A 23,661-nucleotide genomic window follows, 5' to 3' on the forward strand; every position below is an offset into this window, starting at 1 on the left:
ATGAACAAAGATGCCAAAATCCTCAATAAAATACTAGCAAATAGAATACAGCAAGCCATCAAGAAGATCAGATACTATGACCAGGTAGGATTCATCCCAGGGATGCAAGGATGGTTCAATATTCGACAATCTATCAATGTAATACACTATATCAATACAGCAAAAACTAAAAACCACATGAACATCTCCATTGATGCAGAAAAGGCTTTTGACAAACTCCAACAGTCATTTATGTTCAAACTCCTACAGAAAATTGGAATAGATGGCCTCTATTTCAATCTGGTAAAATCCATTTAGGAAAACCCAATAGCTAACATAATCCTTAATGGGGAAAAACTGAAATCTTTTACTCTTAGATCTGGTACAAGACAAGGATGCACTCTACCACCACTCCTATTCAATATAGTTCTGGAATCATTAGCTAGAGCCTTTAGAGAAGAGAAAGAAATAAAAGAATAGGTAAAGAAGAAGTTAAATTATCATAATTTGCAGAGGACATGATACTTTACTTGGAAGACCCAAAAAACTCCACCAAGAAGCTACTAGAATTAATACAGAAATTCAGTAGCATAGTAGGTTATAAAGTCAATACTCAAAAGTCAATAGCAGTCCTCTACTCAGATAACAAACACACTGAGAGTTAAATTATAGAAACAATACATTTTACAATAGCACAGATGAAAATGAAATACCTTGGAATTACTCTAACTAAGGAAGTCAAAGATCTTTTCAAGGAAAATTACAGTACTCTTAAAAAAGAGATCGTAGAGGACTTCAGAGAATGGAAAGATATTCCATTCTCCTTGATAGGAAGAACCAACATTGTGAAGATGGCCATATTGCCAAAATTGCTGTACAGATTTAATGCAATCCCTATTGATCTACCACCAACATACCTCACAGACCTAGAGAAATCATTCCTAAAATTTATTTGGAACCAGAAAAGACCTAGAATAACAAAAGCAATCCTGGGCAAGGCAGGAGGCATTACATTTCCTGACTTGAAATTATACTAAAAAGCTCCTGTGATAAAATCAGCATGGTACTGGCAATGAAATAGATCTGAGGATCAATAGAATAGATTAGAAGATGCTGAAGCCCCTACGAACACACTCAGCCACCTTATCTTTGACAAAGGGGTCAAATATACTCACTCAAAGAAAGATAGCCTCTTGAACAAATGGCGCTAGAAAAACTGGTTCTCTACATGCTGAAAACTAAAACTTGATCCAAGTATATCACCATGCACTAAGCTAAAGTTAAAATGGATTGAAGATCTAAACATTAAAACAGAGACACTAAATCTCCTGGAAGAGAAAGTAGGAGGAACTCTTGAAGACATAGAGTCAGGCAAAGAGTTCATGAACAAAAATCAAATCATACAGGTAATAGTTAAAATAATTCACAACTAGGACCTCTTTTTATTAAGCAGTTTTTGCACATCAAATAAATTACCAACAAAGTGAAAAGACAACTCACAAATTTTGAAAAAATCTTGACTAATAAGTATTCGAACAAAGGTCTACTCTCTAGAATTTATAGAGAACTAAAAATCATTAGGACCCCAAAATTTAAAGACCCAATCCAAAAATGGGCATCTGAGATGAATAAACACTTCTCAGAGGATGAAATTAAAGACGTTAATAAATATATGAAAAAATGCTCCACATCACTAGCCATCGGAGAAATGTAAATTAAAACAACACTGAGATACCATCTTACCCCACAAAGAATGCCTATCATAAAGAAATCAACCAACAGCAAATGTTGGAGAGGCTGTGGGAGAAAAGGAACCTTTCTTTTGTCTTAAGAGAAGAAACTGAACATATGCAAATATTGCTATATAGCTGTAATAATAACAATTATTAGCTGTAAAACTCATAGTATGTTAAATGGTATACAGTAATATGCTGTTTGATAAATGCTTCTGTTGTGTGAACAAATGGATTCACAAAGAGAGGCATTCTTCAGAATCTTGCTTGCATTCATGAACTCAGCACCAGGTGATACAACTATAGACATCTGCCACATGTGATTGTGAACCTAGCCATCGTCCACACAATCGTGGACTGAATTAACTTCATGAAACAAGGTGGCACTGTATTTGTGTTTCCCAAGTGTACATGTCTTCTGTGACATAAAATAGAAAAGACATCTTATTGTATTTTTAATTTCTGCCTAAAGACATTCATGATCATAATCTGCTTGAGTTCAAGCATCTGTCCAACCCTTACTTGTGTTCCAGCTCTTTGCGATGGAATGCACTTGCCAATCCAACATGAGCCAGACAGTCAAATAATGCAGACATTGCTTTAAAGCTTGTGATGTGTACCAGATATGTGTTACAACACTTAGAGTTGCTAACACACACTGCAGTCCAAGCCATGTCATTATAAAATTAAAAGCTACATATTAATACTATGTGTAGCCCTTCTATAGACAGGTTCTTTTGTAACAGGGTCTCAAAGCATAGTTCAGTCTGGCCATGAACTTATAGCAATCCTCCTGCCCCACCTTACTGCATGCTGGGATGATAGGCTTGACCCACAATACCTGGCTCAAGTGTATTCTTCTAAATGACACTCTATCAAAAGATAACAAATTTAGGTAAAAGTTTCTCTATGTCATTTAATTTGTTGTAATTAGATAAATTTACCTGAATAAAAAGTTATTTTATACTCAGATGAACAGTTAAATATATTTCAGAGACAATATCAAATCCTGTATCTTAGGGCTGGCCAAACATCTCAATGGATTAAAGTGTCTGCAAGCAGACACAGGGGCCAGGGATTCGATCCTCTGGGCCTGCTGTGCCAGCCCCACCCCTGGGGCATGCTGAGACTACAATTGAGACTGAATGTTGTGGCTCACTCCTATAATCCCAGCATTTGAGAGGCTGTAAACAGGAGAATCACTATGAGTCTGATCTAGTAGTGAGACCCTGAATACCCCGTAGTCCCTTCCCTAAAAAATTTAAAAAAAAATTCTGCATCTTAGGGTGATGGCCCACACCTAGAACTGGAGCACTCAGAAGACTGAGCCATGAAGACTTTTGTGAGTTTGAGACCAGCCTGGGTTACAAAAGGAGCTAAAGTCCAGCCTATGTTGCATAGTGAAACCTCTCAAATAAAAAAAAAAAAAACAAAAAAAAAAAAAAAAAAAAAAAAAAAAAAAAAAAACCAACTAAAATTTAAATTACTGTCACCATGATTGCTATCTAAAATGTCACCTTGCTTTTGATCTCAAGTTTTCTCTGTGGAACTTTATAATTGTTGTCTGTTAACATACTGTACAGATTCATCTGTGACTAGAAAATAGCAATTCTTTGGTCATATGATGTATTTAAACTGCTCTCCTGAGTGATCAACCACTGAGGTCTAAAATGAGAGCTGTTAAGCTAACTGGACAAAGAGGATGCACAACATTTTTCCCTGGCCTTCTAAATCAACAGGGAACTATGAGGATGGGACTTTTGCTACACAAACTTGCCACACAGATGAGTCACCCAAACACCTGACTCGGAGACTGTTGAGCCCTAGGAACCAGGAGCCAACCAATGTAGAGTGTACAAAAAATGAGGTCAGCTGAAAGATTAATGCCTTCAAGGTTCCATGAGAAGCCTCACAGTCAAGCAACACTGTAACATGTCCTGGTGGCTAACACTGTCAGAGGAGCTGAGTGGTTGTATCCATGGGTCAAAAAAAAATTGAACTTGATCTATATCAAGATATTAATTTTAAAAGGGGAAACAGATGAATATCCATTTTGTAACTGTGTATTCAAAATGGTTAGGATAGATATATAATTGCATTCTCTTAATGAATAGAGGGATTTGTTCTAATAGTGTTTGTAAGTAGGATATCATGTCCTCATCTTGTACAGCAATTAACCACCAGGAAGAATGTATGCAATATGTTAATTATTGAAACTGTCCTACCAATTTATTTATTTTTATTTTTTTTATAATTTTATTTATTTATTTATTTGTGTGTGTGTGTGTGTGTGTGTGTGTGTGTGTGGCCAGCTCAGCCCACCAGGGGGCGGGGCTGGCTGGCATGTGGTGCTGGGGGATTGAACCGTGGTCCCTGTGCTTTAGCTAAGCTTGTTCTAAGTAGGTGCTTTAGACCACTGAGCCATCTCACCAGCCCCATGTCCTACCAATTTAGTTTGAAACTGTCTCATTGCTATTTGTTTCTCAATAAAATTATGGAAAAAATAAAAATAAAGATATTAATTTTGATCAGGACAGTTCTCACTTTAACTTGGAGTTGAACACTCAGCAGAAAAGTAAAACCAAAGATGTAAAAAAGTATTACTATAGTAATAAATGTTAGATATAAGAAAGGGACTCCAATCACTTACCTCTGCTGGCAGTTTGCATCTATACTTGTAGCTGCTCAGTATTATGACTCAGTGAGCCTAGAAAGCTACAGGATAAGCTATAAAAGTCTTTCAATTCCTTAGATAAAATGGCCCTTCAGCACCACTGAACTCTCCACTTTCTTATAGTTAAAAATAGATGGACTTAAGGCAAAGAAATACCAGACTACTGCAACTAGTAAAGAAAGCCATGAGCCAAAAGGGCACAACTGTTCCTCTGAACCCTAAAGTTCAGTGTCTGCCTGTGGCTGTTGTCCCCCATCTTTCTTCCCATTCTGATGCTCATTCTTTGGTCATGTATGCTTTAATGTCTTGCAAAAATTTGTTTATTCTCACCTAGATCTTCCAAGATCTTATCATTCATACTAATGAACCAACAATACCTGTGCTGAACTTCTGTGATTGGGGTCTACTAGATGGATCCTCTGAAGAGACCCCATAGACGGTAAGCCCCAACATATCTTGTACTCAGTGCCCACTAGTTTGACTGTCTAGAGAAGGCTCTTAACTGCACTCTTCCTTACAGCAACCCTAATCAATTCCTAGAAGCTAGATTGAAACACACCCACTTTGTACTCATTGCAGGGAGGTGTACTTCTTCAGAAGGGAGAATACTACAGGCAGTGAAGGTAGAAAGAACTTAATACATGTTCGGAAAGGGGCAGGGCTCTCAAGGAAGTCAGTGAAAAATAAAGATACCAGAATTGTGACTAGAGGCACAGCTAAATAAAGAAAGGCCTCAAGATGAAGTCACAGTGTCTAGGCTTGCATGCTTCCTAAGGGATGAGTAGAACATGAGACTATAATGAGACTACAATGTAACGAGTACTACCCAGGACCTTAAACCCAGATACACATCAGAAATCCAGGCACCTGACCAGTGTCCATGACTCCCCCAAAATGTCCCTGTTTTGTACATAATAGATGAGCCAAGATTCATGATGTCAGCCATATGTCCTTACTACATGTCCCACTTCCCAACTGGGTCACCATTAGCTAAGTAGATATACATGAAGGCCTACAAGTTCATTGGAGTTTCCCCCATGTTGTACTCACATAATAACTTTGTGGTGTGCAGTACCCCAACAAGGGGCATCTGTGACCAACCACTTGCTAATCCTTCTGACTTTCAGGACCCCCTATCTCTCAATAAACTTTTCAGACTACTAACCTCCTTTGTCCCTTGTCATTCCTTCTTTGATTGCAAGGGACAGAAACTTCACAGTCTGCAGTTTGATATCAGATAGGTTGAGTTGTGTTTCTCCTATATCACGTGGATCATAAGACTGCAATCACGACAAAAGTGCAGACCAGATACCCAATTACCTAAATATCTAAAGCACTTTTCAGTTCTCTCAGAATAGTGAAAAGACTGCAGGCAGTCATTGGATGTAGTGATGTCAGTCACAAACATTAAATAATTAATGAAAATGATTACTACAAAGATAAATACAATCCACACAGATTTGGAATAACTAATTTTTAAAAGTAGAAAACAGAATTTCCAAAAATTGCTCTAACGAATTGTGGGCAAAGATTAAGTGTCATTTTCTTTGGTAAGTTTCAGATGAATGAGTAGATTAATTTTATAAGACAGTAAGTACAAAATTCAAAACTCAAAAGTTGATGTTCAAGGACAGGGATACAGCTCAGAGGCTTGAGCATCTGCCTGGCAAGTGCAAAGTCCCAAATTCAATCTCTGGTACAGCCAAAAAATAAAAAAATAAAAAATAAATAAAAGTATAGACGAGGTGTTGAGAAATGGTAAACAAATAGTCCGTTTAAAGTTAAATTCCAAAGAAATGAACTAGTTGTTGTTTTACATATTTGAGATGACCTACTTATCTCACATGCATCTAAGGAGACTGACATGTGATTTTTAACTCTTTCTTTCTTCCTTTAGGGCGCTGAGATGCAGTTTTCCTGTATTTCCCAGTGAAGATACAAGTTTAGCAGACCAAAATTTGCATGCTATGATGTAGTATAAGGGTGGAATAAATCATAACACAGTGAATTGGTATCATGGTTTTGGGAAACAACTTTCCATTATCTAGGAAGGCTAAAAGAAAATTATACAAGATACAACCAATACTTCAGAAAAAATAACCTCAAAAGACCAAAATACTTTCATACCTAAGTACACTGTGGTTCCACTCACACTGAATGTGCTTTGGGGGTTATGATACAGATGGTTACAGATGGCTTATGGGGCTGTGATATGGAAAGTCCCTGTCTCTGTGCATCTGCACCTTCACTCTCCCACTCTCTGTTCCTGGCTGCTATTGGTTGAACAACTTTCCTACATAATTCTGTTTGGCCGTACTGGATTTTCCCAGAAGCAACCAACCGTAAGTCAGTTCTCCAAATCCATAACACAAAATAAATCTCTCCTCCTTAAATTCTGTCTGTTGAAGATCTTGTTCCACACATGGGAAAGTGACCAAAATGCACCACTTCTATTCACCATATACTGCTGACCTTGAGCTCACTTTGTAGCTCCAGTTGGTCTCGAACTTGCATCAATTTCCCTGTCTCAGCAACCAGTTCTGGGATTTGTTGTTGTCCCTGAAATATATATATACTGTTCATCTTCATATAGAATAACTTTTTAATCATGTATCTTTATCTAATTACAAGATATTAAATGACATAAAGAAGCTGTTACCTAAATTTGTTATCTTTTAGTAGAGTGCCATTTAAGAAGAATCCACTGGAGCCAAATGTGCTGGGGCAGGAGGATTTCTATGAGTTCAAGACCAGGCTGGGCTACATAGTGAGTTCAAGGCCAAGCTAGGTTACACAGTGAGACCCTATCTCAAAAAGACCCTGTCTCAAAAAGACCCTGTCTATAGAAGTATTGTGTATGTTATTAATGTGCAACATTTACTTTTTATAGTGACATGACTGGGACTGCATTGTGTATGAGCAACCCTAAGTGTTGTAACACATATCTGATATGCATCACAAGCCTTAAAGCAATGTCTGTGTCATCTGTCTGGCTGGGCTGACAAGCACATTTCATCTCAAAGAGCTGGAACACTAGTAAGGGATAGACAGATGCTTGAACCCAAGCAGATTATAATCATAAATACCTTTAGATAGAAGTCAACAATATGGTAAGATGTTTTTTTTCAATTTTGTATGTCTGAATGTGTGTACTTGGGAAACACAAATACAGTGCCACCTTGTTTCATGAAGTTAATTCATTCCATACTGTGGGGACGATGGCTGTGTTCCCGATCATATGAGGAAGATGTCTGCAGTTGTGATCATCACCTGATGCTGAGTTCATGAATGGAAGCAAGATTTTGCTGAATGTTTCTCTTTATGAACATAATTGTTCAGACAAACAGAGGTAGTTTTCTTCCTGGCTACGGGAATCAAACTCAGGACCTTGTGCTTGCCAGAGAGGTGCTTATGCCACTGAGCTATCTCCCCTGTCCAACAAAAGTATTTTTGAACCAGTGTATGACTATGTGCTATTTAATATTCCAGGAGGTTATTACAGCTCATTATCGGTATCACACATGCATAGAAATTGGTGCATATAATTAGTTTATACTCTGAAGACAAAAGTTAGAATCCTTTCACAGGTTTTATAAGGTGTAACTAAATTGACAAGATTAAAGATATTTTTATATTTCTGATAAGTTCAGGAGTCAGTGTTAGTGACAGCAAACATACTTGTGAACCAATATATGAGCATATCTCATTTATATAATATGAAAATACTCATTTAAGGGAAAATAATCAAGTTTAAGTGTTAGGACCAAATTGAAAAAGATATCAAGTTTTGATCATTTTCTATGTTTAAGTTCTAAAGATATATTGTGTATACAGGGCACCTATTAGTTACTACGTATGTTTGAAACTTAGAGGGCCAGAAAGATAGTTCATTGGACTGAGCGCCTGCTTAGGCAAGTGCAGGGACATGGATTTGATTCCCAGCACCACAAGCGGTGCTGGTCCCACCCTCCAGGCATGCTTAGCCGGGCATGGAGCCTGGGCATGGTGGAACATGCCTGTAATCCCAGCAAGGGGGAGACTGAAAACAGGAGGATCTCTGTGAGTTCGAGCTGCATAGAAAGACCTTGTACCAAATACATAAAAAATAAGAAACTTAAAAAATATATAAAAAGAAACTTAAGTAGTTTTAACACTATAAAGTTAATTTTCAATCCTAGACTCACAACATAGCTGGTTTTTAAATGCACACATATGAATATTTCCAAACATATCTTGTCATTTGCTAAGATAATAGTTGTTTATTTAACCAGTCATGAACTGAGTAGTGAAAATATTTTGGAGATTAATATTCCAACACCCTTTAACTCTTAAAGATCACTTTGTAGTAATGACAAGCCTAACAATGAGAACATAAGAAACTTATTTTAGTCAAGTATAGAATTTTTGCTCTACTTGTTTTAAAGACAAAAACCTCTAAAAGCAATGCTACCCAATTTCAAACCAAAGGAGGACGTTCACAATGGTTAGTACATTGCTTGCTGTTACCTTTATGTAGCTTCTCACATTGTAAGACATATGAATGAAAAATTTATCAAAGGACATAAGCCTGTACTTTCTTTTAAAAGAACTAATAGAAATTAATAGCCTAGCTAATTTAATATATGTATATAATCTTTTCCCTTTCTTTCTTTACTCCTTTCTCATATCCCATTTCCTCTTTCCTTTTGAACAGTTTCTTTCCATTTCCTAAAACTTATTGTACATTTTGGCTCTTATTCACTCTATTAACTTCTTGTACTTGGGAGACAATACAATGTCCAAGTGAGGCTTGGTTTACTCCCCTTGCAAGTATATTCTCATGTTGCAGCCATATACTTATAAAACTCTCAGGTTTACCCTTTTTTATAGCTTAGTGGTACCCCATTGTATAAAAATACATTTTTATGCATTCCTCAGTTTTCAAATTGTAGCTTTTACAAACTGCTGCTTTAAACATGGGTACACATATATTGCAATGGTATGATGTCTTTATTTTTTCTGGGACAACACCCAGAAGGACAGTAGCTGGGTTGAAGGGACCTCAAGGCCAAGCCTTTTTTGAAGAATCTCCACCCTGATTTCCACAGTGGCTGCAACCAGCTATATTCCCACCAACACTGGAGAAGGGATGCACCTCCACAGCCCCTCCAGCATTTGCTATTGGTTGACTTCTTTTTTTAAATTTTTGTGTGTGTGTGTGTGTGTGTGTGTGTGTGTGTGTGTGTGTGTGAGTGGCCAGCTCAGCCCACCAGGGTGTGGGGCTGGCTGGCATGTGGTGCTGGGGGATTGAACCGTGGTCCCTGTGCTTTGCTAAGCTTGTTCTAAGTAAGTGCTTTAGACCACTGAGCCATCTCACCAGTCCCAGGTTGACTTCTTGATGGCAGCCATTCTTTCTGGAGTGAGATGGAATCTCAGTGCTCTTTCAATTTCCATGTCTCAGATGACTAATGATGGCGGACATTCTTTCATTTATTATTTGCTGTCTGTATATATTTATCTGAGAAGTGCATATGCATCTCAGATGACCACTTTTGGACTGGGTATTTGTATTTGGGGGTCTGATTTTTTCAAATCTTTACAGGTTCTAGATAGAATTCCTTTGTCTGAAACAGTGTTGGCTGAATTTGTTTTCTATTCTGTGGCTTATTTTCACTCCTTTGGTGATTTCTTTTGATGTACCAATGCTTCAGAATAAAAAGAGATCCCTGCTGTTAGTTCTTTTCCCTCCTTGCTTCTTGCTGTCTTTGTTTTTGTTGTTGTCATTTGTTTCTTTGTTTATTTTTGGTCTTTTTATTTCTCTTTGTCCTTTTTTCTTCTTTTTATCTCCATTTTCATTTTCTGCTATCTAATACAATTGATTTCCTTTTGCTCTTCAATACCATGTCCTATCTCATTTTCTCTCCTCCTTCTCTTTTGTTTATTAATATTTCAAATTTTAGTTTTCTTATTCCCTGCATCCCCAACTCTCCTATCTTCACTAGTACAGGCATTGAGTTTTATGATTCTTTATATAGCTAATGTTATACTATTACTATTGAATACTATTGTATTTTTGACAGAGATAAAGCTGGTTGACTTAGTACGTATTTTTTAGCCAATACTTGTTTAAGTGTTTAGAGTGTAATTATAGATCCTGTTTCCATGGTAAAACCTGCTACATTAATGATTCTTATGTTATATTAATAATAGTTTGATTTCAATGGTATTATTGATGCAGATTGTATAGTCAGAAAAGGTAGCTGTTTCTCTTCGTTTGTCTTTCCCTGTCAAAAAAAGACCAACTGTCAAAAAAATTGTTATAGAATCCCCTATTGCACATATTATAGACTCTTAAGTTACACTGAAATTAATACAAAGTCAGAAAGGGACACAGTTCTCAAGGAAGTCACTGAAAAATAGAGACATCAGAATTGTGACTGGAGGAGCAGCTAAGTAAGGAAAGGCCTCAAGATAAAGTCCCAGGGCCTGGGCTCGCGTGCTTCCCTGAGGCACGAGCAGAATGTGACACTATAGTGTAACAAGTACGGGCCACACCCTTGAGCCCAGATATGCATCAGACACCCAGGTGAGTGACCAGGGTCCAGGCCTTCCCCAAAATGCCTGTTTCAGAATTAATAGGCAAGCCAAGGTCAATCATATCTGCTTGCTACATGTCCCTCTTCTCAACTGGATCACCATTAACTAAGTGGCCGTACTTGCAGTGCTCTAGCTTCATTGTATTTTGACCTATGTTGTAGGCACATTGGACATGTCTGTATGCAATAGCCCTGAAAAAGGGCCTCTGCAGCAATCCCCTCAGGACACCACCTGTCTCTCAGGACCACCTATCTATCAATAAACTTTTCCTAATCTTAAACTTCTTTGTCTCATGGAATTCATCCTTTGACTTCAGGGAACACACTAGTATGAGATCTGCCTGGCATGTTAGGAGTTATATTTCTTTTATATCACATGGCTGGTAAGACAGCAATCACAACCAAAAGGAGACTACCAATCAGCTACTACCCAATCAACTAAATGTCTAAAATCACATAGCAGTTCTCCCAGAATAATGAAAAGAGTACAGGTAGTCAGGAAAGTATAGAGGTCAGTCAGAAACATTAAATGATTAAAGAGAAATGTATTTTTAAAAATAGATACAATCCATGTAGGTTTGGATAGACTAATTTTTAAAAGATGCAAACAGAACTTCTAAAAATAGCTTTAAACAATTTTGGCCAAAGTTAAAAGTCATTTTCTTTAACAAGTTCCAAACTAAAGAGCAAATTCAGTTTATGAGACAGTAAGTGAAAAGTTCAAAACCCAAAAGTTTACTTTCAAGGAGTTGAGAAATAATAAACAAATAGTCTGTTTAAAGTTAAATGCCAAAAAAAAAAAAAAAAGAACTAGTTGTTTACATGATGAGAAGACCTACTTCTGCCACTCTCATCTAGGTGACTAAGACGTGACTTCATCTTTTGTTTTTCCCTTAGGTTACTGAAATGCACTTTTTGCCATTTCCCAACAAAGATGTAAATTTAGCTGAATAAAATTCATATGCTTTCATATAATATAACAATGAAAGAAATCATAAGACTTAAACGGATATCATCATTTTGGGAAATGACTTGCCACTCCCAAGGAAGGCTAAAAAAATTACATCTAACACAGAAACTCACTTCAGGAAAAATCTATTTTTTTGAAAAGCTTTCATAACTAAGCATATTGTTCTTTCATTTAAACTGAATGTGAAGATGGCTCTTGGGAGCTGTGATTTAAAAGAGTACATTTTTGTGTCCCTCAGTGACTTCTCTCTCCCACTCTTTGTTCCTGGCTGCCATGCATTGAATAGTTTTCCTCTCTAATGCCTTTGGCCATACTGGATTTGCCCAAAACCAGGCAACCATAACTCAGTTCTCTGAAACTGTGACACAAATTAAATGTCTCTACCATAAACTTCCCTGTCAGGGATCTTTTTCAGCCTCAGGAGCAAGACTGATATAGCACTTACATTCCCATATAGGACTGCAAGTCCTAGCCAGAAATTCTAGGTGAGAAAAAGACATAGGAAGCTTCGGCACCAGAAACAAGTAAGTATAATTAGCAGATAACATGACCTAATACAGAGAAAACCCTAGGACCATACTGAGACACATAACTGGTAAACAATGTAAATGAAGTTGCAGGAAACAAAATCAACATGTGCACACTAGTTGCAATCTACACACTATGTATCTACCATCAGTGAACCATGTAAAAAATCCCACATATAACAGCATGAAAAGAAAAATACTCTTAGGAATAAGTTTAACAACGAATGTAAGAACTCTTCATACTAAAAAGAGTAAGATATAAATGAATAAGTAGCTGGCTATATTCATAATAAATATATTTAATATTGTCAAACTATTCATACAACCCTAAACAATGTACAGGATCAGTGCAATTTCTCATCATTCCAATCGCATTTTCCACATGAAAACAGGAAAGCTGTAAAATTTGCATGGAAGCAATGAAGACTTGAAATAACTAAAGGAATATTGAGCAAGGATAAAGATGAAGGTATAACACTCCTGATTTTAAATTGTATTACACAGCTTCAGCAATGAAAATAACATCTTGCTGCCATAAAAGATGTATACCCAACAATGGAACATAACACCAATCTCAGAAAATACCTACTCTTATGACTAAATAATGCTTGGGAAAGGTACCAACAATACACAATGGCAGAAGGATAATATCTTCAATAAATAGCATTGGTTAAACTAGATAAATACATACTAACACTAACAATGAAACTCATCCCTAAGTGGATCAAAATCTCAAATGTAAGACTCTAAACCATGAAATAACTGAAAAAAAAGTGTGAACTCTCCCTCCCACTCTATGTGGCGATTGCTTTTTGAATATGAAATCAAAAGCTCGGGCAGTAAAAACAAAAGAAACACTGCACAGAGTCCAAATTAAAAAAAAAAAAAATCTGCTCTGCATCAAAATAAAAAGCTTTCCCACTGCATAGGAACAACAGAATGAAATGGCAGCCCTCTCAACAAGAGAAAAAGCACTTGCAAATCATCTATGTTTCCATAAGGATTAATATTCAAACTGTAGGAATTTAAGTTAGTACAAGTCAAAAGCCCCCATAATATTTGCAGATGAACACACACAACATGTATGGATTAACTTTCAAGGAGCCTGGGAGACAGCTCAGCGGCATAAGAGCCTGTTTGGCCAGCAAAAGTTCCTGAGTTTAATCCAAGGTACAAGATAAAAAAAGTGCAAAGGACAGGGGAGCCAGGGCAGGAAGATTCCTAGCGTTCAAGGCCACTGGGGCTGAATAGTTTGTTCAAGGTCAGCTTGAACTACAGGTCCAGACCCAGTCTCAAGGGGATAATAAAAAGACCAAGGGATGGCCTGGGGTTGGAGCATTTGTTTCTAGTGCGGGGTCTTCCCTGAGGCCTCCACTGTCTCCACTGGGGCATGCATTCAGGGCGGAGGAAGAGAGGCCACCAGCATTTCCTGCTCGAGTTGGGCTCTGTCTGCGATCCTGATGCTCCACCCTGAAGGAGAACACACCTCTCCCCATAGGCTCCCTCCCTCTCCTCCGCCCACCTTTGCCTTTTTTTTTTTTTACCCCTGCCTCCTCCTGTGGCCAGCACTCACAGCCCACACCGCAACCCACAGGGGCAGGAGTGGCCTTCAGAGGCACGAAGAGCAGGTGAGGAGCTGTGCGCATCCTGCGCTTTGACCACCAGCGCTGTACTCTCCGCCGGCAGCGTGGTCTCCTGGACCAGCAGCACCTTCTGCACCTCAGCGTCCCCACAGCAGCATCTAGGGCAGATCTCTCAGCTTAGCCATGAGTTGCATCGGGAACTGCAGGAGATATGGCCAGAGCGAGGAGGAGGCATGGCGTGAGGTCAGCAAAAGGACACAGAGACAGCTGAAGGAGGATGAGCGCCTCTATTGGGCCACACATCGCCTGCTGCTGCTGGGGACCTCGGACTCTGGCAAAAGCACCCTTTTCAAGCAGGCAAAGATGCTGTGTGGGACAGCATTTGATGGGGACTGTGAGCGGGCTGCTGAAGTACAAAAGGTAAGAAACTCCCTGAAGGAAGCTATTGAAAGCATCCTGGTGGCCATGAGCAGGCTGCAGCCCCCCTTGAAGCTGGCCCATCCTGAGAACCAGTTCAGAGTGGACTACATCCTGGGTGCAAGTGACAAGCTCAGCTTCAGTTTCCCGCCCGAGTTCTTTGAGCACGCCGAGGTGCTGTGGGAAGACGAGGGCGTGCGCTCCTGCTATGACCGCTGCACGCAGACCGGGCTGCTGGACTGCTCCCGCTACTTTCTGGACAAGATCGACGTCATCAGGCAGCCCCACTATGAGCCCAGCCCCCAGGATCTGCTGCGCTGCAGCGTTCACATCCCCGGAATCTTTGAGACCAAGTTCCAAGTGGATGAAGCCAACTTCCACCTGTTGTATGCAGATGGGCTGTACTACACCTGCCGGGTATGGGCCGAGTACCTCAGCAACTTGACTGCCATCATCTTCGTGGTGGACAGCAGCAGCTACGACCAGAACACCACTGGGACCAACAGACTGCAGGAGGCTCTCAACATTTTCAGGTCCCTGTGGTGTAAATGTCCCCACCCCTTCTGTGTACTTCTCTTCCTCAACAAGCAAGATCTGCTGGCTGAGAAAGTCCTTGCTGGGAAGTCCAAGATCGAGGAGCACTTTCCAGAATTTGCTCACTACACTACTCCTTATGCTGCTGCTCCTGAGCCCGGAGAGGATGCACGGGTGACCCGGGCCAAGTGCTTCATTCGGGACAAGTTTCTGAGTATCGTCAATGCTGTAGGCGGTGAGGACCGCCACTGCTACCCTCAGTTCACCTGTGCTATGGACAGGGAGAACATCCAGCGGGTGTTCAGCGAGTGCGCCCAGCTGCTCCAGTACACACGTGCAGGAAAGAGCTGCTGTTAGAAGAAACCTGAGCTTTAATTACAGTCCAAGCTCAATTAATTTTTGTAAAATTGAAGATCATTGGTACTATTTGTATCTGTACATGATATATCTTGATTCCTCTTTTGCAAATCGCATTTCTATTCCTTCTTTGCTAGCTCTCTTTCCCTCCCTTGTCTCCAAGCTGGGTTTGCATTTTACCTTTCTCTTCTCATTTTTTCCATTGCCTTCCTCCCTTCCTTTCCCCTTTCCTTTTGAACATTTTTTCCTTTCCTACATTGTCTATTGTACATTTGTGGGGTTTTCTACCTATTCATTTTCTCACACCAGAGAGATAATGTGATATTTGCACATGTGTCTGATTACTTCACTGATGATTATGGTCTCAAGCTGACTTACCAATAAATGTCTCAATTTTACCCTTGTATGGCTGAGTAATTCTCCATTATATTAAAAGTAAAAAAAGTCAAACATCTTTTTTTTCCTGTTCATTGGTTGGTGGGCATGTGGGTTGTTTGCAAGAGTTAGCTTTCACTGTGTCACTGTCCACATGGCTGCTTACATATAGCTGTGGTATGATGCTTTAATTCTCCTGGGAAGACACACAGAACAGGAATAAACTCAATCAATTTGAAGAGTTAAAGGAAATAGATATGGTTGAAAAGTGCTGTAGTCAGTGTGTGTAAGAAAAACAATGGAATATAGGACACATAATTGGCAACATTATTTTATAGTAGTCACCCAAAGTGCTAAACTCAAAAGGAAATTTGGTCATACACTAAGAGCCAAAAGAATCCAGCTGTAGGCCTGGATCCATTATCAATGGTCCCTGTGAGTGCAGCCAGATCCCTGGGTCCCAGACCACATCTCATGCAACTTTGTTTCATGCATTTGCACTGGAAAGGCTCCAAGGCCAGAGGTGGAAGCTCAAAAGTCTGTGACAGTGGCATGAAGGATCTAGGATAGCAGGCTGATGAATAAGACTGAAGCCAAAAGCTGGCACTCAAAGTATAAACCAGAGGTCCCCTGAAAAGTACCAGAGCTATTCTCAGCAACAGCAAGGTCCCAAGCTCCTCTGACATGGAGAGCAGCTGAGTGTGTACAAGGAATGCCAGCCTAACACTCTCCTCTAGGAGACTGAACAATGCACTGTTTTCCCCTCTGGAGCCAGAAGCAAATGCTTACAGTAAGGCCCCAAAGTGAACTGCAGCCATTCTCAATGACAAGGAGGTCCTGAGCCCCTTTGATGATGAGGACAGCTGAGTTCACATCAGGAAGACTAGCCATGTTCCATCCCTTCCTAAAATGTCCCTGTTTTAGAAGTGGTAGATAAGACATGGTTACTCAGATCAGCCATATGCTCCCTTACATATGGGTCACCATTAGCTCAGTGGCTGTACTTGGAACCCTGTAGGTTCATTGTAGTTTGACCACAGTTTACCCACATTGAGACATTCCTGTATCCTCAGACATACCTCTGACAAAGGACCTCTGCGGCAACTACTTGGGACCCCTCCTGTCTCTCAGGACCACCTAATTCTCAAAAAACCTTTCCTATTCTTAACCCACTTTGTCCCTTGGAATTCATTCTTTGACCTCAGGAAACACAATCTTCACATATATCATAATGAAAAGGTTGGGAGTTATATTTCTCCTATATCACTGGGGTAGTCACACCATGATACTTGGAAGGAGGTAAGCATTTGCTTTTATTTCATGGCACCCCAAATATTATGTCTAAATTTGGGATAACGATTCATTTAGGTAATCAACAATTGTCATCCTTTGTTTGTTCATTGCTTATGCCTTGCACTAGTTGTTTTAGCCATGATCAAAGTTGTGAGTTGGGAAATATTTAGGTTTCTATGACAGGAAATTTTTTATTTTTCTAGGCAGGGCCTTGCATCGCTGTTTCATATAAGCTGCATTGAGACTTATTTCAATGTTTGTTGCTGGATTTGCCTCTATTTAGTTCTGACTTGTTTGGCAGTTAAGAGAGGATTCGGCAATCTCTTTTAGACAGATTGGTGAAATGGCTTTTAAAATTTCTAATTGTTTTGCAGCTTGCAGAGGTTTGTCTGAGAATTCAGCCAGAGACTATGGGACATGATTTGAAAGTTCACCTCTGTTGGAGATGATTGTTATTATTGTGTCAGGAAATGCTAGTGTGCTTCTCTCTGCCAACCTGAAAATCATTTGTTTGCCTCCCATTTGGAAGCTCCTAAGCCCACAGAAAAAAAGTGTCCATCTATAAGAGAAGTTGGATGTGAGGGCAATCTGGCTGTGACATCTGTTACCCCATTGATCGCCAGTGTTGATTCGGCTGATCTGGCTGGCTAGGCGGGTGTCCCCTTCCACCCTCAATGATCCATGTGCATCCCTCCCAAAGCTGCAAGCTCAGTCGAAGAGGACGACCACCTCCGACAGAGGAGGACCGTTCCTCGGTCAAGGGTATACGAGTAGCCGCGCTCCCCTGCTAGAACCTCCAAACAAGCTCTCAAGGTCCATCTATAAGAGAAGCATGTTTTGAGTTTGATCCCCATATTAAAAAAAAAATCAAAGGCAAGTTACAGGTTACTTAACACCAATCTCTAGGTTTGAGGGAATCATAACCTATGCTCATCCAGGAAGGGACCCATAATTGTTCTGGTTTAGCTTGTTCCTGGTCAAGAGCCTCTTATGTGACAGACTGGAAGACCCTCATTCAGGTTCTTTGGTGATTTATCTAATTTTCAGTTTTGCAATGCATCTTGAGTTGATCATAACTTCTGATGTTGGAGGCATGATTTGCTACAGATTATAGATCCACCCTAGGAAAGATTTTTTTTGTCTTGATTATCTTTCTACCCTTGACATGAGCAGGATTCAGTTCTTGAGCCCTGCATAGCATAACTACTCTGTACCTTCTCCCGTACCCTGCCTGTGAGATATAGTACAATTTATCACAGTAGTTTTTTAATCCATTGCAATACTCTTTGCTCTGGTGGCTGGCTCTGAGTACTAAGGTTCCAGAATGGCTTGTTTCCTCCTCTCTGTACCCTTTCAAAAAGCTGCTTTTCATATATCTCTGGATCATGTTCTAAAAAGCTCACCAAGATTTCATCCTCACACACACAAAGCACAAATGAGAAAATGTTAGTTTAAATTCATGAACCTTTCTGTCCTTGGGCAACAATGGAGATTAACCCCTTTCACTTCTCTCTCCTGTCAAGAAAGAAGGCTAATTTTGATAACACAGAGAAGTTTACTGATAGAATATAAAGTAATTTTAGACACCCTTAAGTATTTGAACAGACACCAATTCAAAAATAGGGTTATAGCATCAGTCCCTAGAGGAATGTCTGTCTCCTGCAATGATGACTCTCTAGAATGACAGCCCTCATACCACTCTGGGAGAGATGACAACCAAGGCTCTGCAAAAGTAAGCCTATTGATAAGTTTGGTCCCAGGATGAGAGATTCACCATGAAGGAGGCCCAGATGCATAGTACAAGAGGCTAACACACTTTTGGCCTCTTCCTTGCACTTGTATGTCACTGCTAGTCGCATTAGTTGCTGTGAAATGAGCTTTAGATTGGGCACAGAGAATGAGGGATAGGAAGGAATTCCTTTTTTGCCCTTTTTTCCTTTCAAAATTGACAGAAACTACTACCTGCAGCAGAATAAATTAGAGTCTAACAGACCTTCTTAACCCACGCTTAAGAATATATATTGAGCTCCAAAGACTGTATCCAGTCCTTTCTACATACTACCCAGCCTGAACATGCCCCTGAAAATAAAAGTTTATATTAACATACATAATCTGTCCCTTTAGAAGAAACAGTTATATATGGCTAGCAAAACAGAAGTTTTGAACATCAGCTATGGCTATCAAACAGCAGTGACTATTGAATAAACAAGAAGCCAGTATATTTTTTATTATTCTTGTATTAATTTTATTGAGAAACAAATACCAATGAGACAGTTTCAAAACCAGTTAGAGGACAGTTTCAATAATTAATACATTGCATATTGTTGTCTTCTTAGTGGTTATTCATAGTACAAGATGCAGACATGATATCCTGTCCAAACACTATTAGTACAAATCTTTCTTCTCATTGAATTAAGAGAAAGTAGCTGTATATCTATCCTAACTATTTTGTATATACAGATACAAAATGGTCCTTCATTTGTATCCCTTTTTTTGTTTAGTTTTGTCAAAGATGGGTATTCCATTGCCATTTAAATATTGTAGGTATGTAAATTCAGCAAAATAATACAATATACTCCAGTAGTCCATAATAGTAGTGGGTTATCCGTAAGACTAGCAATGTCAGAAGTTGTTGACTTGAGCCTTTTACAACTAAGCAAATTAATATGGCTTTACTTTTTATACCTCATTTTTATATTTCTCTGCTGGATGGTTAAGACCAAGATAAAGCAAGACCTATATAACAAGAAATGTAACTTTTGTATCTAACAAGGTCAGTCAAATCCCCTCAGGATTTACCCTGAAACGCTGTACCACGGTTTGTAGATCCTTTGTGAGTATGGATGAGGCACAGCTATTTCTTGGCCAATTTGCTCTCTGTGGAAGTCTGAGAGAATGTTTCTCTTCATGTGACTCTCCTTAGGCACACTCTACATCATCGATCACTTTCCTCTGTGGCCCCATAGTCTCCTTGATCAGAAAATTTGGGACACAATTTGAGTTACAGGATGTTACAGTACAGGTTCTCCTATGTCCACAGTCCTCACTGACCTTGAAAGGCTCTGGCCAAAATGTTGCCTGTCCTTGCAGCCCTTCTTATTCTCTAATTTTTGTCTGTATACTTAAGTTGTCAACCCTCCAAAAGAGAAGCTTAATGCTATTCTTACCCTATAACATGCCTCACTATCTAAGGAAGTCTGTATAGCTGGCTAATCCAGTCAGATAGTCAGGGTCATTCTTTAAATCTACCTTTGGGCAGCTGTCTGTGGATTGGTGAATGGATCAGGTTATCATGGAACATGGAAGAAAATGAATTCTTGAAAGAAAAACATACAGTATTATTGTGCATAAATCATTCAATTTTTTTTAAATTATAGAAATACATTTTATTTTTAATTTTTAGAAGTATAAAAGTTGTAACACTTTATACAAATGGTTAACAATTTAGTTGATACCTAATTTCATACAGTATACTTTTTTCCCTTTTCTTTAAAATACTTAAATATACTTGCACCTTTTAAAAGACAGACTAACACACATTAGCATTTAGTAAGTTCTTTAAAGTGTTTATGACATTTGAAATACTATATGATACATTAATTTAACTAATATATTTGTTAGAAGAAAAAGTAGCAATTATAATCATTGGCTCTCTAACTTTTAGGTCTGAATAAAACTTGCCACTTTTCACAATGAGAAAGCAAAAAATAATGTAACAATCAAATGACGCTAACCTGAAATCATTAAATTCTCTTGAACCCTTAAGAAATGCCATCACTGGTCCCTTCTGTTCTCCGGCTTCCAGGTTCTCCATGAGATCTCCCCCTCTGGTGCTTCCCACTGCTCTGATATCAGGCCAGGGAGCACAGAAGCAAGAGGGGACCTGGCCAGAGCTAGCAGAGGCTGCCTAGACTTTCAGCCTCCAAAACCATGAGCTAAGTCCATGTCTTTATAAGTTACCTAGTCTCTAGTATTTGTTATAGTAATAAAAAACAAAATGCATCTTCCATTTTAGCAACTTAATATAAATGAAAAGCAATTTTCACATTTAAATAAAAATTACAATACTATTTTTGAAACTGCAAACGTAATTCACATTATGAAAGAGAATAAGTTAAACAGCAAGTACTAGACAATTATTTCTCATGGATGAGGAGTATGACTTAAAGCTCTCACATTAGTGATTTTCAAATCAAGTCAGGATAATTAGGCCACAGGAATCATTACTTCATCAGAGTCACTTGATTCCCCTTTCAGCTCCAATTGCCCTAAATCTTTGTCTATCGTTAAATTTTGAGCTTTCTTCTTGTGCTTCTTAGCAACTGCATCATTAGCACAAAGTTTTCTCATTTTAATGTTTGGCAATTTCTTCAGATCCAAATCCCATTCTCTAAAAGTTTTCAGACTACTTGCATGTAAAATGTCCGGAATCTCAAAGCCATAGCCATAGTATTGCTGCCGCTCACGCTCCATCGTCTGCTTGATGATGGTCTCCCGGGCATGGTGTCGCCTTCCCTGCCCGTCCTTGATGCTGTTTTGTAACTCGATCTGCTCCAGCTCACTGCTGAACCGATTTAAGTACAATTCAATTAATTGACAAGCATCCTTTTTTGAGTATCTCAGTTTTTGGGGATCCAGCTGATTTTGAAACCATTGCAGTTTTTCACCAATGAGGTTGAGATGTAAGGCCTTTTCATTCTTCAATCTTGGAAGAAAATTTGTATGTATGTTAGCAAATTCCCAAAGCAAGTTTTAGAAATTTTTCCTTTTTTTCTTGTTTGTGGGCCTCTCTTGTAATCTGACCCGCTTTTCTACTGTATGGATGGACAATTTTTTTTTCTCGTCCTGTGCTTTTTCCTTTTGGTGCCTTAGGCATGGTGCCGTCCCAGAGGCCGCCGAGGACCCCGCGCCCCAGACCCCGCAAGCTCCCGACCCGGAGCGAAGGCTCTCAGGCGCGCAGTCCTGCCTGAACACACATGGGGTCCAATCATTCAATATTGACAACAGAAAGACATTAGTTTAGACTAGAGAACATCTAAGTGCAGGGCGGGGCTTCAGCTGAGGCTGCTTTCCCAAAGGAAAGTGATCAGAATGAACTCTCATTGGCCTGCAAATGTTCGCCATTGGATGCAGAAGAGACTGGAAGTCTTCATGTCCAGGATTTCTGAGGCATGCCAAGCTAGGTCTATGAGAGCAGTGTCTCTCTGTACTTAAAAAGACAGTTTTGTTCTGAATCCAGCCACCTGTGTTTATTTGAGAGGATGGAGTGCACCCAGTTCTTTCCCACAGTACTCAGATCTTCAGGAATGGGCCACAATTATTGGTAATGATACAAATGAAAACCAACTGCTGGTATACAAGGAAAACCAATGAACAGATGGAGCTACCTTTTCTTGGCTATAAAATCAGCATCAATAATAGAATTAAAGGGGCTGGGGAGATGGCTCAGTGGAATAAGTGCTTCCCTGGCAAGCACAAGGGCCTGAGTTTAATCCCTAGTTCCACAAACAAATAAACAAATAAAAAATTATAAAATAATAAATAATAGAATTGAAGTTATACTATTATTAAAATAAGCTAAAAATCATTAACATACCAGATTTAACCATAGAAACAGGATCTATTACTATACTCTAAACAAGTAAAAGTATTGACTGAAGAAGAAATCCACTAAGTGAACCAGCTTTATCTCCATTAAAAATACAATATTATTCAACAGTAATAGTATAATGTTAGCTATAAAAAGAATCATAAAACTTAATGCCTGTACCAGTAAATATAGAGAGACTGGGAATGCAAGGAATGAGAAAACTAAAATTTGAAATACTAATCAATGAAAAAGAAGGAAGAGAAAAAGTGAGATAGGACATTGTATTGAAGGGCAAAAGGAAATTAATTGTACCTCGTAACGGGAAAAGAAAATGAAGAATAAAAAAAAAAAAGAGAGAAGGGCCGGGGAGATGGCTCAGTGGAATAAGCGCTTCCCTGGCAAGCGCAAGGGCCTGAGTTCAATCCCTGGTCCCACGATACAGAGAGAGAGAGAGAGAGAGAGAGAGAGAGAGAGAGAGAGAGAGAGAGAGAACCAAAAAGAAAGAGTTAAAAGAACACCAGGGAAGAAAATAAGCCTATACCCCCACAATAGCAAAGGAAAAAGAAAAAAAAGTCGTTTCTCAACAAGAAAGGTTTCTCAGTGTTTTTGAATGAATGAATTGTTACTAGGATCCAAGGTACTGGAACCTAGCAAGTCACAATTTCCTCTACCTAACTTTATGGAAGGTGTCCTCCTTTCTCCTGAAGCTTCACTGTCCATACCTCAGTGTGTAGCAACTGTCCAACCAAGGCCAGTCCTTTCTCACATCAGTAGATGGGAAAAGATACTCTCTGCTCAATGTTGGCCATATGGCAGGGATTCAAGCAGATTGTTGAACTTAATGCCAACACCTTCAAATTCAGCCTACTCTGAAAGCCACACTTGCTGGGCCTGATTTCTTCCCACAGAGGACAGAGACCACGTCCTTCTAGCCCAAACTGTTTATCACCTAGTCATAGTGGGAGGAAATACTGTAAACTCTGAAGTAGAGTTATTCTGTGGCTTACTCTTCACCTATCCCTTCCCTATATGGAGTATGAATACACACATTCAC

At 39.2% G+C, this 23,661-nt stretch overlaps 1 protein-coding gene and 1 pseudogene across 1 annotated transcript; one reads left to right on the plus strand and one right to left on the minus strand.

The window, feature by feature from the left end:
- The first annotated feature begins 14,123 nt into the window (after positions 1–14,123).
- LOC101566514 lies at positions 14,124–15,349 on the plus strand (annotated as a pseudogene).
- Positions 15,350–20,759: 5,410 nt separating this feature from the next.
- LOC101566917 (translation machinery-associated protein 16-like) lies at positions 20,760–21,987 on the minus strand. Its single transcript, XM_004643950.2, has 2 exons — positions 21,778–21,987; positions 20,760–21,722 (listed from the first exon to the last, which is right to left on the minus strand). The coding sequence occupies exons 1-2, from the start codon at positions 21,891–21,893 to the stop codon at positions 21,224–21,226; spliced, it is 615 nt and encodes a 204-aa protein (XP_004644007.1). The 5' UTR covers positions 21,894–21,987; the 3' UTR covers positions 20,760–21,223.
- Between the last annotated feature and the right edge of the window lie 1,674 nt (positions 21,988–23,661).

Source organism: Octodon degus, unplaced genomic scaffold (genome assembly GCF_000260255.1).
Source record: "Octodon degus isolate 3935 unplaced genomic scaffold, OctDeg1.0 scaffold00186, whole genome shotgun sequence".
NCBI classification, from domain to species: Eukaryota; Metazoa; Chordata; class Mammalia; order Rodentia; family Octodontidae; genus Octodon; species Octodon degus.

Excerpts from the sequence above, each read along its gene's own strand:
- LOC101566917 (XM_004643950.2), bottom strand. The coding sequence starts at position 21,893 with ATGCCTAAGGCACCAAAAGGAAAAAGCACAGGACGAGAAAAAAAAATT. Across the intron at positions 21,723-21,777 it reads AAACAAGAAAAAAAGGAAAA|ATTGAAGAATGAAAAGGCCT; the intron begins ATTTCTAAAACT and ends TTTTCTTCCAAG.